Source organism: Glycine max, chromosome 11, assembly GCF_000004515.6.
Source record: "Glycine max cultivar Williams 82 chromosome 11, Glycine_max_v4.0, whole genome shotgun sequence".
Lineage (NCBI taxonomy): Eukaryota > Viridiplantae > Streptophyta > Magnoliopsida > Fabales > Fabaceae > Glycine > Glycine max.
In genome coordinates this window covers 7,595,242-7,613,970 of record NC_038247.2, presented here as the reverse complement: position 1 = coordinate 7,613,970, position 18,729 = coordinate 7,595,242, and the positions used below count along the sequence as shown (strand labels likewise).

Below are 18,729 nucleotides of genomic sequence, written 5' to 3'. Positions count from 1 at the left end.
GAATAAATATATAAAAAATAAAAGTGAAAAAATATAAAAAAAATTAAATCCTTGCAGCACCCTTGTGTGCAAACTAATTAGAAATTAATTTAAGCGTAAATGATTTTTACCGTACATTTTTTGGCGGAAGGTCCACCTCTCCTAGTTAAGGAGTCCTAGCTCCCAAATACACGTTTTGTTCCACAAATTTGGTTTGCTTCATCTTTGAAGATTTTGCAGCTACAAATAAAACCTACCTAAATATTACACCCTCTCAACAATGTTAAGAGTCTAAACATGATAGCTGTTATTCCATAATTCATTCATTGGTCCTCTTTCCCGTGGCAAGAATTTCAGACCATCCCATTGGACATGCATTTTCTGTAAAGACTTTCAAAATAATGACTACGGGTGAGCCTTAATCGAAAACTTACATGCGAATTTCGAATCTACATCCCTAAAATAAGAAATGAAATAAGTATTAAACCATCTACTGTTTTAATGATATAAATTACACCGATAACTCGCAATATTGCTGTACGGATTTAATATTATTATAAATGTGATAATCAGAATCGATTCCAACCAAGTAAAATAAATGAACTGGCTAACGAAGCTAATGGATGATATTGAGGAATAGAAGAACAATTAAAGAGTGACTTGTAGTCTCATGGACATCAAAATATTACCCTACTTTTACATCCATGACAGCAAAACGAGAAATACAACCATAAAGAATATGGTTTAGAGTAACAATCCGATATTAAGATTTGTCATGGCAACAACCCGAGCAGCCTAAAACATGTAAAAACAAATACACTTGCGAACATCCAAAAACAAAATGCCGAGTTTCAAAATAGTGTTCAATTTAGACAACAGCAATGCTAGCTTATACAATGCAGAATTGCTTCACAAGAGTTTCTTTCAGTTCATTTAAAACCATGAAAGAAACACAAATCCAGTCCAATGTCAGTATGTCATGCATCAAGTATAGCATCTTTGAGTGTCAGAATTTAAGTATGTTTTAGTAAATTCTGCCGATTGGTTACAATCTCATAGGATAGCAATTTAAACGATACAACTAGTCGCAGCTTAACAATCAGAGAGAACAAATCAGAGGCAGTTTTAGTGTGAGCCACAGAATCAATCAATTGAGCTCAGTAGTGAATGGACAATTGAAGTCAATGTCGTGAACTAGAAAAAATTGATCGATGAGATGCTTCAAATTTAAGACATCTTGAAAAGCAAAAGCCTCAGAAATAAGCTTCCCACAACACAGGTTTCAGGAATTTAGTGACTATCTTTATCATCTAAGATTGTCATCTGTGTTATCTGTCTCAGACTACTTATCCCTAGGTTTCACTCAATCAGAATCAAATCATTTCATAAACAATTGTTACTTTCCAATCCTCAAGCATTCCTGAGTGAAGTTGAAGAACTCTATTCTCAAAACATATTGAGCCACCCCTCCAACCTTGAGTTGGAAAGGCAGACACTTCAACATCACAATGAGCAAGGATGTAAAACACACGACAAGATACCTATGACGACAGATTATGCCTTAGCTTTCATGGCAAGTCGTTGTAAATATAATCATCCATAAATATATAATCATATGGCAAAATAGGTAGACTGAAACTGAAGCCATATATTAGAGAAGATTTAAGCACCTAATGACAAAACTTTACCATTTCAACTTTCTTTTGTAAGAATTCAGAAAAAACTATGAATTCAAATTGCATGGAGAGATGCATGCATTACACCAGAAAGGAACAAAACCTAGACATTGTAATGTACAATAAATGATAAACTAGTCATAAAGAATTAATATCCATTAGAACTGTGTTTAGAACTATAGATGCCCAATAATTGAAGAAAACATAACTAAAGAATTATCTGTTCTGAAATTCCGCTACAATATTACCTCAATAAATCAGCAGTCTTTGTATGTTGGACTGTAATCTTGTGTTCAGTTATCACATTCAAAACATGAGAAAATGATCATCATCTTCTTTGGCTTTGCCAAAACCTGAAATCGCCAAGATATTCAGAATTCCTCTTAAACAATATTGAAAGGTTATCACTTAACAAACAGCAAATCACCATACGCACTTGGGCCCATAAAGTGGATTAAATAAAAACTACACAAGCCATCAACATTGAAATAAGGTATACTGAAAAGCACGGTATGAAGAAAAACAGTGCAGCTTAATTTTACGTCAAGAACAGGTGGGGGGTAATTCATTACCAAACTTCAAATTCTTACACACTAATCCATTGTGCCCCAAAATTGCAATCAAAAGGGGAGAAAACAAGGGTTAGAAGCTACTTGTGTTTTTATTTTCTCAAACACAATTTAAAAAAAAATAATTCTTCAATTGGAAATGCAATGAACATCACTTATTTTTTGTCATTTAATCATAGAAGCAGCATTTAAAAAGTACATGATATTCAAAAGCCTGCTAATCCATCTACTCATTATACAATCAGGCAAAAGGATTGAAACTCAAAAGCAACACTGCTCACAATTGAGAACTCTGCAGAATTGTTTCAGATGATGCACTTTTTTTATTCAGTATATCATTCATATCCATTCTAATTCATGTACAGTTTTAGCTGCATGAATTTTTTATGAACGTTTATTATCAAGTAAGCCTAGCTTAGGCCACTTAAAATCCCGGAATGGGTACGTTTCAGCAACCATGCAACTGAATTTCACAATTATGTTTCTCCCAAATCCAAAATTCCAATAAAACATCATGTCCAAAACTAATGTCCCTTACCAGCATTTTTGTAATACATGCTTTCTTTTTAAGAAAACGGGGAAAAAATGTCAAGGAGGAAGGAAAAAAGATCAAGAACATAAGATATCCTGAAACACAAATACTAAAAAATCATTGAACAAAGAGTCACAACTTCAAAAAATGTGCAACCCCATATATACCAGAGAGAAACTCAACATTGAATTGAAAACTAGACACCATAAAAAAAGCTTTATTCCATAAGGTAAAGGGTAAAAACACTCCTAAAAGTTTTGCACAACAATGCAAAAGAAAATTAGACCATTCCCAAACTACCCCTTGCACACAAAAACTCATCAGGGGAAATACCTCAACTGTAATTCTATGAAACTGCAACATGTCAGTGCTATTAACTACATGTATAACTTAATAGACAAAAGATTTGACCCAATGAGGTGCTGTTCTAAATTTTTGAATGGTCTACTCAAGAAATTTAACAATCCTCGCCCCCAAAAACAACTATTAATAGATTTAAAAAATAAATGAAGGGAATTTTAAAAAACTCATAAAAAGACCATTTCACACCAAACTTTGTCAGGTAACATTAAGTAAAACAACTTTAACATCACACCATAAATTACCTTTTTTCCCATTTTTTGATAAGCATGGCTAAAATAATTAATAAGCATAGAGCTCCAGAACTGACTACCACATATATAGAAAGGTAATAACTTATAGGTATTTGAGTCATGAAATATGCTATTATTTATTAAGAAAATGCAATAAACTATGGGAAAATAAAATGTAAAAACAAAAAAAAAGCCTAAAAGAAAGAAAATTAACATTCATTTATTTTAGTTAAAATTGAGTCCTTGAAACAGATTTCTATATAGATATTATGTAATAATTACAAGGGATGGGAAACAGATAAACTAACCAAGTCAAAAACATGGGCCTAAACTTGGAAGCAAATGTTCCTGGGATACATTGTCAGGAAAAATTACAATATACACATTCCTGTCAAAAGCCTCCACAAGTTTTCAAAATTTTCTTCATGGGTAAGTCGTATGTACTACACGAGCGAATCTAACTTTGGGGCACAATTTAACCTTGCATGTTGATCCACCAGCAACACCACTGAAAGATAGCAAGCAGTAAAAACAAATCAATATTAAGAAAGAAAGGAACATCAAATACATTTCTTTCTTATCAAAAAATGAGCTCGATCACCAATGTTCTTATCCACCAATTTTGCAGATGAAGGGGAAACTTTCCGTTATGAATTCAAAATTATTTAACACATCTGACTATGGAAGAAGTCCATGATTTACTTTTCAGAAGAAGAAAAAATATTCACAGGGCTTTATCCCTGATATTTCAATCATGCCATGTTGTCAAGTACTATATCTAGCAGTCATTTGCTCTTTTTGTTAAAGTTTACTAGAAAGAGAGAAAAATAAAAGAAATAACAAGAAGAATAAGCTAAATAAAAAGTTTTCATTCTCCTCCGGTCATAGATACAAAAATATCAAAGCTGTTCAAATACACAAACACTTGGAAGAATTTTGCAACGATGATAAACCCAAAATATCTATTCAGCAGTTGGCCAATTTTTTAATGCACAGCCAAAACTTCCTACCACTACAAATTCAGGTGAGGCTTCAGAGGCACAGAACTTCATTCAACAATAAATAATTCTACTTCTCCCAAGTACAAATTAAAGAAAACATTGCATTTTTTATTTTCCCAACATAAATTGTCTGTGTTTACATTTTTATTTAACAATTTCTTTATTTAGTATTGGGGTGTCTGCACTCTTGTGAATGACACAAAAACCAAAAATCATTGAACACCTATTGTAACTTTTGGTTCAGCCATTATTGCAGGAAGCAATCCTCCCAAACACAAAGAAGTTTACCTACTACTAATAAGAAGACTCCAATCAACTTCAAGTGGGTCTCCAACTATTAACAGCAGGAATGTCTGGCCTACAGGGCATCATCTGAGGTACATGTCCTGAAAGGGGCAAAAATGAATTTTAAATTTAGTTTCTTAACAAGTAGATGTGCAAACAGGGTAAAGCACACACACGCATGCGCGCACACACACACATGTATCAAGGGAATAAGAGCATTGAAGAAAAGAATTTCAACAATAGAATTAAAATAGATGGTTCAGATTAGATTGAAAAAAATAATCTTAATCATCCATGCATGATTGTATGACAAAGATTGATGTTTCTCAACTCTCACTAAATTATGCCCCTTACATACAGACACATGTATATCGCAGTGGAAAGACTAGCAAAAATCACCTGATATTGGAGCAACAGGTAGATTGCCTGAAATTGGTCGCTGAAAACCTACAGTGCTTACTGGCGGCCTTTCAAGTGATGGCCGAAAATGACCTTCATCGCCATAATCAAAACAATGTTTAGATACAATATTTAGTTTGTTCTAACAAACAAAATAAAACACAAAATAGTTAAACTACAAAGCTTTCACCTGTATCAACAATGAAAAAATTACAAAATGTATAATTGAAAAGAAAATAGAAGGATTAGAACCTCTATAAGAAGCTGTGAACTAACCTCAGGAATGATATAAACATAAGAAAAAGCCTAAAGGAAGCCATATTTTAATTTAATAAAATAAACATTTGGAATGGAGACAAATAGATTCACATACCTTCTTGCCCATAGGGTGGACCAGGACATGAAGGACTTCTCCCTCTCCATACACCATGTTGACTGTTTGTTTTAAATTCACTCGATGACATTCTCCATTGCTCATCAGCAACAAATTGTCTCCGGCCATCTGGAAGGGATGGTAAAGGGAAGGGAGGATGGAATGAATGTGGAAGATGCTGCTGAACTGTAGGATTTGAATATGAGTATGGATTTGGTGGATTTTGGGGTGGGGCAGCATGTGCATGCCTCTGAGCAAATGGGGGATTACCCTGCTGAAATTGATGGTTAGGTTGAGGAACTTGAGCATTTAGGTACATATCATTCTGTCCGTATTCTAATTGCCTTGAAGGGTTAAAACCAGAAGGTTCCTGGGAGCTGCAGCCAGCTGTTGGAGCATAAGCAGAGGGCTGTGGAAATACTTCATTCTTGACAACTGCATTATTGTGACCTCCAGGAAAAGAATTCCCAGTCATTGGAACTATTTGGTTACCCTGCACAGATGACTGCATTTGTCAAAATCAGCAATTCAAACAAATCCTGACAAACAAGTGATATCAAAAGAAAAACAGTCTTACATTAGTAGTGCCACTAAAGTCATGAGGTACACTCTGCTGATAACCCAACTGTGGGGAAGACTGATGTGATGACTGAGATGGCATTAATGACTGGGAGAGAAGTGGCCGAGCTGGTCCTGACGATTGAGGAACCAATGACACTGGAGGGGCTGAGGGTGGTAAAGGAGGAGGTGGGGGTTGCAACATTGGGCGTGGGGGAGGTGGGGGAGGAGATGGAGATAATGGAGGAGGAGGTGGCGGAGGTGACGAAGGCAAAGGTGGGGGTGGAGGAGGTGAATCGAGTGGCATAGGAGGAGAACCCTCTGGAGTAACTGACGTCTCTTCTGAAATGTTTGAAGTTGGATCTAAATTCCTATCTGAGTCCTGATGTTGCAAATCAATTTCATCAGAACTGTTAAAAAATATGGGCCTTTCATCCTTTGGATAACCTGAAACATCTTCCATTTCCAGCTCGCCATCCACATCCTTTAAGATACAATGGCGCTTGTCATTTGGGGTAACAGTAGAAGTTTCTGATTCTCCAAGGGTATGTGGGGGATCTGCTGGCGACGCATCACATGTCTCCTTACACAAATTGATTGGTATAGCATCTTCATATTCATCTTCATCTTCTTCAAATGCATGTGAAGATAAAAACCCAGGCAGCTGAAACGTAGCATTACTGGAACACAATATCCAGGAATATAACATGAATCAGAAATAGAAATTACTTTTTAAAGCAAATAGAATGGCAAGAAAACAGAAAACAAATAAACAGTAAAGCTTTATCTAGTTAATCGAATCTAGCAAACTAAAATTCACAAATGAAAGCCATCACCAATTTTATTTTTTTAAAAAAAAAGACTTAATTGCATTTTTTACCCCGACTTTTTAATTTTTGGTGAAGTTTACTCCTAACAAATGAATTTGGCACATTTTAACCCCAACTTTTTAAGAAACTTGCAAATTTTACCTTCCATCATTTATCCATTAATAAGCTTAAAAATTGGGGGTAAAATTTGCCAAAAAAGTAAAAGGTTAGGGGTCAAATTCACCAAAAAAAAAAGTTGGGGGTAAAAAGTGCAATTAAGCCAAAAAAAAACAAAAAACTAGATTTAGTTAGTATTTCTATATTATATGATTCCAATCCCAGATCCAGCTTACAAGATTCATCTCACATTGAATAATAGCAAGGCCAATATGAAAAATTTTATGTATTGTGGCATCATGAACATCAGAACATGTGTGAATTCTATAGATTATTTTCTCCTATTCATATCTTAGTATTTTGCTAACAATTTTAACATGGATATTGTTCATGTGTAACATGAGCGTATAATAGGTCAACATAAATCAATAGGTTGAGTGTTTACCAGAACCTTGTTAACTCTAGAATATGCAAAAACTTTCACCACTACATAATTTAAGTTTTCAAAGATACATAGCTTTTCCATGGCATGGATTTAGAACCTTGCATGCTTGCTTAGTTCTTATATGATCAGTGTTTAAAGGCAAACTAGTTATAAAGATAATATCATACTATACAACAATTTTACTTAATCAATAGTTTTGAAGTATCTTTCACATTATTTTATTTAAATTTCAAACAAGATTCACCCAAAAAAATTATACAACACACAAAAGCAAGTATAAAACCAATTTTTAACTAAATATGATTTGAAATAAGTTTAACTTTATCTAAACTTAAATATTAACTTGGAAATTTCTTAACCAGGATTTAAATTCGCTAAACTCTCCTCAAACAATATAATTGCATTAACATTACTTAAACCAAAACAATTGATGCATTTCTTTTTTGCATTTTGTGTATTTTTCAATTTTCTAACTTTCATTACATACTATCTTGTTTATGACTGCACCCTTCCGTCAAGCACATTCCGGATTCAGTAATTATAAAAGGATAAATATACTATCTGTACAAATATGACCAACAAAAATTTAATACAGGTAGCAGTCAAAAAAATTGACAGAATATCACACCTTCCATACTCATCAACAAGCATGCCTTCCATTTCTCTAATTGGGTCATCCACAGATCGCTCTGCTCGAGATGGACGTCTGAGAGAAAAGCTAACTGTCATATCATCATTTGAAACTCCAATATCATCCATGTAACGGCGAAGAACTGATTCAGGAAAAATTTTCCTCTCAAGCCACAGCCTCAAAACCTGCAATCCACCCAAAATAGAAAACCAAACAATGAAACAAATCTGATATCCACCTAACATATATTTCCTTACGAAAAGTAAAGCATCATCATCCAGTTACTTAAACAAACCCCATTTCACTAAACAAAGATTGTGGATTTTCAGAAAGCTTTTGATTAAGAGTATCTTAGATAAAGTGCCTGATGGATCAGAATTACTAGTCACAATCATGTTAGACAGCAAGGTCGAATTCTTATTGCCTCTTGTTTCCAGTGAATAGTCAACCAAGATATCTTGTTGAGTCATGAATGAAAGGAGATCCACTATCTCCATGGGTTGTTTAACTAATTGGATGCTGTCTTATCCTCCCCCTAGTTCTACTCTGCTGCTTTCCTCTCAATGCAATTTCTTTTGTTGTAATATTAAATATTAACTCGGAGAGAGACAGAGAGAGAGAGAGGGCTGACCTTGAGACACTGACGACGATTTTCACGGGCACTAGCTCCAGGGGGAGCAGCAGCACCAAGAAGACGTGGCAACGCTGCCTGAACAGTAGGGATGTAGGAGGCTCCAGCAATGCCTAAAAATGTCCTCTACACTTTATCAATGCCACTAAGAGAACACTACCTAAAGTAATAACAAATTTTTCCAGGGAAGAGAGGGGAAAGCAAAAACAGCGATAATAAATGATAATAGTAAAGGATTCTCTAATATCTTCACCCACCTTTTTGATTATGTGAGCACTGGGTGATGGAATCAACAAGAAAAAACAAATCTACTTTGCGATGAAAACTAGTTTCAGTTTCCAACTTTCGGATGAGAAGTTCAACAACCTAAACAAAAAGGACTAGGGAATAAGTCTACTATAGGTATATTAACCATCAAAATAACAGAACAGCCAAAATCAGTAGCAAAAGTATAACATTTAGAAATTTTATTATTCACATTCCAATAAATGGTCACTAACAAATATAAATTAAACAAAAAAGATTCATCCCTTATCTTCCATGGATCCTTGATGTTCAAACTACCAAGATTTTCTATATGACAAGTTATTTATCACAATCATATATGCAAGAAATTAACACACAAAGCATTAAAGTAAACTGATAGTAGAAGTAATTAAACTAAAATTTTGAACATATTAATAATATACAAAATAATGTTCCAAGACCTTTATTATCAATAAACTTGAGGCTTAGCTTCATGAACTTATCCACATATCGAGCTTTCTCATCAAATTAAACTGACAATGCTCATTTAAGGGATCCCAACCTTCACACTTCCAACTAAATATTAAGACACATTTTTGTATGCTATAATAGCCGTTAAATTCTTTTCTATAGCAATTCCATCCTCTCATACAGATAGGAAAATAATTAGGGGGAAAGTCATTGTCTGATTCATAACTTTAAAACTAGAAATAATATGATGGAGCAGACCTCGTTCGCAATGCCATACTTGGCACAGTCAATGGCAAGACGAGTTGCACGGCCAATACTTTCCTTGGTCCTTGACAATGTTTCAATCATTCCTTCAAAAGCTTCACGAGCAACAGCAGCCTCAGTACCACCACTCAGCGAGCCTCCTAGACCCCTTTGCACTGAACCAACTCTCCTCTCCTCAATGTCATCAGCATCAAGTTGATTATGAGAAGCAGAGTGAAGCTCTTTAGTTGGTGGAGAAGCCAATGTTGTGTGTTCATAAACTCCCTGTATATCTGCTGGCACAAAATTGCTCGAGACAGGCAGAAATGGCTGAACTGTGGAGGGGCTAGGAGTCCCCTCCTGAACATTGGGAAAGCCAGAAGGAAGACATTGTGAATGAGCTTGTTTCCTTTTTGCCAGGGCAGCCGCAATAAGATGCTTCATAGTTTTAGCAGATTCAGGAGTCCCAGAAACAGTATATATACTATTTTTCTCTTCTGTGCCCACCTCCAATCTGTAATACAATGAAGAAAATAAAAAGGGAGAAGGATCAGTAAATAAATCCAAAAGAAACAAGAAAAAACCAAAAGCATATGTACCTATCAACATGTAGAGCATCAGGATCCTTAGAACAAACTGTTGTAGCAGGAACTTCAACTGCCTGAGGCAATGTCTCCGAAGTAGTTTTAAAAATTTCTGCAGACATTGCAGGTTTCTTTTTATGAGTCACAACTTGATTCTGAGAAGAGCTAAGGTTATGTGAAGACTTTGAAGACCCGTGCTCTGCCCTCTTTTGAGTAGCATTACTGGAAACTTTAAGCGACACTTTGGATACTTTATTCCGCTCAGCATTTGACTTAGTTGCAGGTACCAACTGTGGTGATTTTAGTGGAGAGACAGAGCTTAATTTTGTCACATTGGAGGGAAACTGCTTCAAATCTAATTTTTCAGGACTGTAAGGGACATGCACAGGAATTACTTCGTCATCTTTCTCTTTTAGAGGCTGCTGAATTGACAAACGGTCATCATGTAATTGTGAAGACGGCTCTTTCAAATGGGTGTCCTCAAGTTCACTGGAATTTCTTTGAGCCAGCTGAACAACATCAGACTTCTCTGAGTGTACAATGTTTCTCTTCTTGACCTCTGAAACAGAAGACGATTTCATATTTTTTGCAGCTCCTCCATGAACAGGAGTTTTAGGTTTGTCGTCGTCGTCATCATCAAAAAGGCAAACAGCTCTACGTTTCCTCTCTACTTGTTTTATCACAACATTATTTGTATCACCTTTCGGTCTAAGAAAACTTCTTTCTTTCTTTTCATCAGAAGCAATGCCAGCAGAATCAGGCATAATTTTCTGAACCTGGCTATGATGTTTAGTCCCAGGTAGTAACTCATGGACAGAATCATCAGAACCTGCACCACCAATTTGACCCCTTGATGGCAAGCTTTTTTCTGTTTTCAAATTTGGTGTAGACTTCTTAGATTCTAATTTTTTAAATGGTCTGTCTTCAATAACAGTAGAGACAGGCGAAGCTCTTTTCAGAATTTTTGAAGTATACCCTAAAGTTGAATCATCTTTGGCATCCATAAGCTTCAACTTCTTGGTAGCATGTAAAGATTCATTTGCTCCTCCTACATTATGCTTTGCATGAAGTTGGGTCTTCTTCCTCATACTAGAACTTTTACCATCGGCATCCTCAGAATCAAACGAGATCTCCTGCAGCTCATTTTTTACCTCATGACTTGTTTTCACTTTCATCAAGTTGCTATCTTTTTCTCCAGTAGTACCATTATCGTTTGGCTTAAGAGTATCTGGAGAATCTGATTTGACAGAAAATGCATTTTTCCTTTTCTTCACAGCTTTCAATGTCTCTCCAGACCTAGAAAGATCACCACGGCCAGTACAATTTCCCTCCTTCATAAATTTTCCAGTAGATGATCCACCATTTCTATTACTACCACTTGCAGCTTCACTTTTCTTCCTTGAGCCATTATCAAGCTTTCTTGTCTTAGTTCCATTTGTTAAATCACTATGCCCATTAGCATCTTGCCTAAAATCATTAACATTACTAGCACCTTTAAAACTAGATTTGTTAGCATTTTTCTTTGTCTCTGAACCAATGGCTAATTTGTTTTTTATCACAGGTGATGAAACAGAAGAACTTTCATTTGGATGGTTAGATACAGAGAGCTTTTCATCTTGGCTGTCATTTTCTCCTATTCTCGGCACACAGTACTCCAAATTAGAGCAAACATTATCCATATCAATGTTATCTTTTTCTGCATTTGATACAGCATCAGCAGCATCCTTTAGGTTACCTACTACCCCATCATTAGAAGGAGCCTCTGAACCAATATGAGAATCATCGGTGTCATCTGCCAAACCACTAGCCTTCTGTTTCTGCATCTCATCAAATGCTGCACATATTTCCTTCACAGCTTGGGCAAAGTACTTTGTCTTGCCTTGAAGACGAGCAGACAACTTATTTTTAGCCTCACTGGTAAATGCCTGAATATCTGCTGGGGCAACAAAAGCTCTGCAAAGGACAAGAACATAACATAGGTACAGTTGTAAGAAAATAAAATGCAGGAGTTTCAACATTGTATTATAATGTAAAAGAAAAGAATAAATATGAAGGACAAAAAACACAAGTGTTAAAAAAAATTAATTTGAGGACTAAATGGAAAAAAGTACTAAAATTATAGTATACTGTAAAGTACAAAATCTTATTATCTTTTACTTCACAAACATAAAAAATAGCAAGGACGGCAGCTGAGCAAAGGACAAAATATCCTTACAGAATAACCAAAGTCAAGAAAAACAACCAACAGAAGATATAAAATAGCTTAAAAGAGTTGTTCAAACCCTTTGCAAGAAGGATACAATCTCAAAAGATTCCATCATCAACAAGTTTTCTATTAGGCTATTGTTGATCAAGAACTAATATTTGCAGACATAGATGTTTGAAGGTCTATACAACTACAAAAAAGATCAAAAACCATAGCTAAAAACACTAAAACCACTTTCTTTGTGGGAAGAATTGAAATTTCAAGCAGCATATTCCACTATAACATCCAACTAAATCCCCGAATTTGATTTTTTCATTACTTGAAAAGATTCAATTCAATATTCTGACCGTGTCATTCATTAGGTATATCATATATGACTTCTCTGTCCTCTTCTTTTTGCATACACTCAAGGACCATGGAAGGTAGTAGGGGAGCCTAGACAGGATGCAACCCCTCCATCCCTAAAAACTCAATACAAGGAAGAGAGACAATTAAATTCTGAACCATAAATACCACAGGTGCTTTATCTAATTTACACAACTTAAAACTAAAATTTTGTGGAATAAACTGTTTAATCCTTTCTCCAACAATCAAATCATCTCTACAACCCCAACTGCAGGGATCATGACAGAATGTCCTCACATTTAAAGAAAATTTTCACACACACACACACACAATAATATCTTCAGCCTCACTAAAACTTGCTCTCTTTCTCTTATGACCCACAATCTAGAAAACTTATATGTTACAGATGTATAATATTAAAATCATCCCTATGTCTCCAACTAGCAGCTTAAGCTTTTTGGATAGTTGGTCTTTGACACCACATTATAGCCTCTACTCCTAGACCAAGTAATTAGGAATAACATGACCCATCCTTGCCACTCCCATTTTTTCAATTGAATTTGAATTTTAGCACAAAATAAAAAATGGGCACACGCATTATCCATTCTTTAAGCCAAAGGGACCTAAGTTAGTCCTCCAAAGATAGCAAAGCCAATTATACACTAAGAGTAATTAATGGAAATAACTATTTATATCCACCAATTAGACACCTGGCATCATTGATCTAGAAATGAAACCACAATTATTCCTCGTGGTATAATCCGTACCATCACTGTTCTTCATACACTACAATGCACTACACACATCTAGTCTATACTTTTTAAGTTCAATGTAAACTTTTATCAGTTGATGTGTCAAGTATTAATTAAAAACCAAAGGCTCAAAATAGAAACTCACACCATAATTAGTGAGACAGCAAGTGACGGGGTATTATTTCCAAAATTCCACATATGCCACTTTTATCATTTTTTTTTTCACATTCAAAATTTCAAATTATACTACAAACTTGACAGCTTAAGGGTGTTCCTCTTTACTACACATAAAAGTTCCTTTATTTATGGCACCAGTTACTAAAGGCATTCCAATAGAAATCATCACCATTCATCAGATTACAATCATTACATGACAACCTGTCCGTTCACATACTTTTAAGCTGCAAAGTAATTACAAGAGAAATTAAGTGAGAGAGGATTACATTTCTTTTGTACCAAAGAATTGAACAAAATATTTCTTCGGATCAGGGACTTTGTCCCAATCTTCAGGCCTGCTTATCTGAATAGAAAGATGCAACAAAATCAGCATCCTCAGTACTAATAATAACTGAAAGTTCAACCAAGCACCATGAGTGGAAAACCTTATAACAATGCAGAAAGAGACATCATACAAATGCGACGACAGATCAAATTTACCAAGAATACCACTAACAACACTATGGTAAATAACCCATAAACTGAAAGCAAAGTAAATCATATCCCAAAATTTGAGTTTGGGCCTAACTCAACCTTAAAAGCTAACTTATGATGTGTATACACACACACATATATATACTATTTTAGTCATATCCCTTGTCAATGTGGGATCTCCAACACACTCCTCACGTCGAGTACTAAACATCTTGAGCATGAAATTTGCAAGGCTGGACATCTATAGGTGGTATAATAACAGGTATTTCTGTAGACCCAACAACAACAATAACAACAACCAGACTCTAGTACCATCTTAGAATTTGAGTTTGGGTATAACTTAACCCTAAAAGTTAGGGTATTAATGAGGGTTGCCCCCTACTTATATTCACTATTCTAGTCATATGACATCAAACAATGTAAAATCCCTCCCTCGTCTCAGCAATATCACAAACTAACAGGAAAAAAAGGACATGAAAGCCATGCTGAACCAACAGTGAAACAGAGAGATGAGATATGCATCGCAAAACAAAAACGCATAATCATAATAATATTGGAAGAGAAAAAGGTAGAAGAAGGAAGAGAGTGAGACCTTCGCAGGCCAAGCGGGGAAGCCCTTGACCTTAGCGAGTACAAGATCGCCCAAACTCAAGTGGCCATTGGCCTTAGCCTTGTTCGCTCCGCGTCGACGCCCGGGAGCCATGGCGGCTCGTGGACGCTACACAGAGTGACCGCAATTCAAAAACGACGTCGTGGGAGAAGGAGAGAGGGACGATCAGAAAACCCTAGAGAAATCCCGCGCGGGGATCTTGCGGCGGCGGAGGGGGGCGAAGCGCGGCGGAGGAGAGAATCTGAGAGTGGTGAGGGAATTGCGATGCGAGGAGAGGAGAGGCGGTCGCAGGCAGAGAGAGAAAGAGAGAATAGTATATTTTGTTTTTTGTGAAAATGGTTTCGGGTTCGGCTACGGCCAGAAGGAGTAGTATGGGACCTAATGGGAATTTTCTGATCTTTTTCGGTTTTGCCACAGCTTACAATGTTTTTCGTTTTGATTTTGAGCGTATCATTTCAAAATCCAACCAGACCGGCCTCACCTAGTTGCAAAAAAAATTTTAGGCTTAATAATATTTTTTATAATAGTAATATATTTCTTTTTTAATTTACTATCTAAAAGTTATTTTTTATTTTATTATCTGAAATTTTCAGATTTTTATTTTAATATCTATCATTAGATTTGATGTATTAAGTGATGATGAGACAAGTTTTTTTATAATGACAAAATTTAAATGAGTTGAATATCTGGAACTTATCAAAGGAGACTTACAAATAAAATTTTGAGACGAATCAAACTCACTTTGAAAATACAATACAATTAATTATCAATTAAATCAATCTTAATTGGCATGATAGGATAAGTTAAAAAAATCACATTATTAGTTAATAACATATACTAATGATAAATATTAAAAATAAAAATTTCAAAAATATCATATAATAAAATAAAATATATATTTTTTACATAATAACTAAAACTGTAAATAAGAAAAATATATTTGAGCTTTTTTATATTAAATTAAGTATATTTTTCGAGAAAAATAATTTTTGTGGCTAAGTTAGAATTATCACATGTTACAAAAACAATTTTACTTTAGTCCGTTAAAAACTTAAAATAACATACGACAAAGTTTTATTTTCTTTTGAATAACATAATAACATATTGAGTTTTGTATTCTTTTACTCATATTTTAGTATGATTTACATTTAAATTTTTTTAAACTCTAATCATTTGTGGTTCCAATATGTTATTAGTGTGACCCTTAAATAACATTTCGATTTAGAAATTTATGGATGGAAAAATTTGATTGAGAGAAAAAATCTTATTTGTCATTAATATCATAGTAATCCAAAGTATAATTATTTTGAATTTTTGGGTAAAGACATCAATTATTATTTACTGAATACTATTAACATCCACAACAAAAAAATCTTTTCCCGAATATTTATCACAGTTATATACAAATAAATTAACTGTATTATTTGCTAAAGACTCTGTAATTTTTTTTATGAAACATTTATTATGTCAAAAGCTATTCTTTTGATGCAGTTTCGATTAAGAAGAGAGTTACCAACACATTTTTAACATACATTTTATTGTTAATTAAATTTATTTAAAAGTACAAAAATAGAAGAAAAACTCATTAAATAAAAAATAAATCTTATAAAAAATTATATTTTCAATAAGTTTCATTTCATTCTCTTGAGCAAGAGAAAGTCTATTAAAAAAAAAGAATATGTTCATGTTTAAGTGTTATGGTGTTTCTCTTTCTACTAACAATTTTTTGGTAAATTGATACACCAAAGTTTAGATTAAAAATAAATAAATAATTTTTTTACAGGAAGGAAAAAAGAAATGATAGATTATAAAAACAAATTTTGTATTAAAATGTTTTTTGTGATCTGTTTTTATCTCTCTTATTCATTTACTAGAAAGCTCATCCTGATTCATTTACTAGAAAGCTCACCCTTTCATTAATGTGAAATCCTGACTAGTTAATATTCATTACGTGAAAAGGTAGTAAGAAAATAATTTGTATGCAAACGTACACTTATTTTAGGAAAATGTTTACTTATATGAGCAATTTTAAGGAAAAGCTTTTAGGAAAATTACATATGTATAACAATGGATTATTTCGGAATCCAATCCAAGTCTTGATAGTAGGAATAAAAAGCCAATTCAAAATAATTGCTCCTATTGATGAAAAAAACGTGGTTTGGAGTTAAATACTTCTAAATTGATTATTGTTAGGGTATGTAGACGTAGTTAAGGATGTAATAAAAATAAAGATTGTCAAATAAAAGCATAAATATCTAGCATCTTAACATAATGTTTGATGTGTATTCTTAAAATTTACATTAAAGGAATTGTATCATTACACCCATTCTGTTGGTAGTTATTAATTAAAATTGTTTAAAATGCTGAAACACGGTATGTGATTAAACTCTTTTGGTATAACTAAAATCCATTTGTCCACCTAAGCGTTATATATGTTGGATTTAATTGAATTGGGAATAAAAAAAATTATTTTACAAAAGATTATCTAAAAGACATTATTATAAATTAGAATTAAATGTATTTTTAATCCTTATAAAGATAAATTTGTAAAATAATTTTTTTAATCCTTAATAATTGAAAAAAAAAATTATTGTATTCCTCTAAAATTTAAAATACTAATTGTTTTTAATCATTACAAACTGAGCAAATTTTAATCTAGATCCTTGTCAAACATTTTTCTTTATTTTTTATCTCCAATTTCTAAAATCATTATTTTTAGTCTCTAACATTCATATTGATGATAAAAAAAAATCATTTTAAAATTTTAAAAAAAAGTTGAAGTCTCATATGTTAAAACAATACAATAGACACTAATAATTATTACTTAATAACTAAAAAATAAAAGGTTTTACTTGACATAGCCACTTGATCTTCAATAAAACACATTTATCACATGAAAATAGGGACAAAAACAATTATTTCAAATTTTTATAAGGATGAAAATCATAAAAAAAATATAATGACCAAATTCAAAACTCTGCTCATTTTACAAGGACTAAATATAAAAAAAAAAATTATTGTAAATGCAAAATAAAAAATTACATAAAAAAACAGAAAACTGCTTAATTTATTTTTAAAAAAAGGTTAAACAAACAGGCCCAAAGTACGAGAAGAATAACGTGGGGATGAAGAAACTAAAGAAGAGGAAGAGGCCTACAGGAGTAGTGGTGAAAGAAAAACTGAGAGGAAGAGATGGCAGACCTTGAAGATGAAGATGATGAGACTTGTTAAAAACTTGCATTAGAATTTAAATATTGAGTTTACTCTAAAAACTTAGAAGCTTAAACTTGTTTGATTCCTTTATTTTGTTATAGAGATATGTGTTTAGTTCTTAAATTCTAACTTTTCACTAATTATATGTATTTTTTCAACATATATAAGTGTAGTACAAATCTATGTTAAGGTTTCAAAATAGTGATCATCTTGCTATCAGCTATCTTGTTATAGTGTTTTAGGGATCAGGCACTCCACACCACTATTTGAAATTGACTACTATGTTTCAACACCCGATCATTTCTAATTCATTTACTCCACACACACACAAAAAAAAGAAGTTGCATCTTCCAACAGCAAAAGTTTATTAAATTCTCCACATATTCTGTTTGTGAATTATCTAATTAAATAATAAAAAATTACCAGTAGTAACTTACACAAATCACTACAAAAAACAAGCCCACCTTGCCAATTTATCGTGAATGCATTTTAATATTTAACATGACCAAAAAATTTAAGGATCTGCTTTTGCCTTTCAAAATATATGCAGGAAACACAAACAGAATCCACTTAAGAGCAATGCAATTAAGGTTGAACATATTTGATTATCAAACCTTTTCTATCAATCTCTTACACTGATTCCTGATCATAGGATTAATCAGTATGCCAAATTTTAATAGAAAGAAATGGTGGCATAACAGAAATATATCAGTTCATTAAGAACTAAGGCAACCTCACATAATGAAACTCAAGAGATATCAAAATTTTACACACACACAAATTAGCAATCAAATATAGAATTAGATACCC

The 18,729-nt window shown here is 33.5% G+C and overlaps 1 protein-coding gene across 7 annotated transcripts; it reads right to left on the bottom strand.

Annotated features, from left to right (window-relative positions):
• Nucleotides 1–67: 67 nt before the first annotated feature.
• Nucleotides 68–15,129, bottom strand: LOC100810034 (ENHANCER OF AG-4 protein 2). Of its 7 annotated transcripts, none has more exons than XR_003263380.2 (14): nucleotides 14,689–15,129; nucleotides 13,889–13,965; nucleotides 10,158–12,095; nucleotides 9,574–10,072; nucleotides 8,856–8,964; nucleotides 8,599–8,711; nucleotides 7,965–8,152; nucleotides 5,985–6,645; nucleotides 5,408–5,900; nucleotides 5,035–5,127; nucleotides 4,639–4,736; nucleotides 3,658–3,857; nucleotides 1,904–2,008; nucleotides 68–436 (listed from the first exon to the last, which is right to left on the bottom strand). XR_003263380.2 is itself a non-coding variant. In XM_026124377.2 (12 exons), exons 1-11 carry the CDS (start codon nucleotides 14,797–14,799, stop codon nucleotides 4,669–4,671), a joined length of 4,350 nt encoding a protein of 1,449 aa, XP_025980162.1. In that variant the 5' UTR covers nucleotides 14,800–15,129; the 3' UTR covers nucleotides 3,550–3,857; nucleotides 4,639–4,668. The 7 variants fall into 7 exon arrangements, 2 of the variants coding, with proteins under 2 accessions (XP_025980162.1, XP_040862598.1); XR_003263381.2 differs by having other exon boundaries at nucleotides 68–369; XR_003263382.2 differs by having other exon boundaries at nucleotides 68–360.
• Nucleotides 15,130–18,729: the final 3,600 nt, after the last annotated feature.

What these genes read in the sequence shown, in the direction of transcription:
- LOC100810034 (XM_026124377.2), bottom strand. Translation starts at nt 14,799, where the DNA reads ATGGCTCCCGGGCGTCGACGCGGAGCGAACAAGGCTAAGGCCAATGGC. An exon ending in GTGCTCACATAATCAAAAAG is followed by an intron (nt 8,712 to 8,855) that starts GTGGGTGAAGAT and finishes GGACATTTTTAG; the next exon opens with GCATTGCTGGAGCCTCCTAC. An exon ending in TCCACCCTATGGGCAAGAAG is followed by an intron (nt 5,128 to 5,407) that starts GTATGTGAATCT and finishes ATGGCGATGAAG; the next exon opens with GTCATTTTCGGCCATCACTT.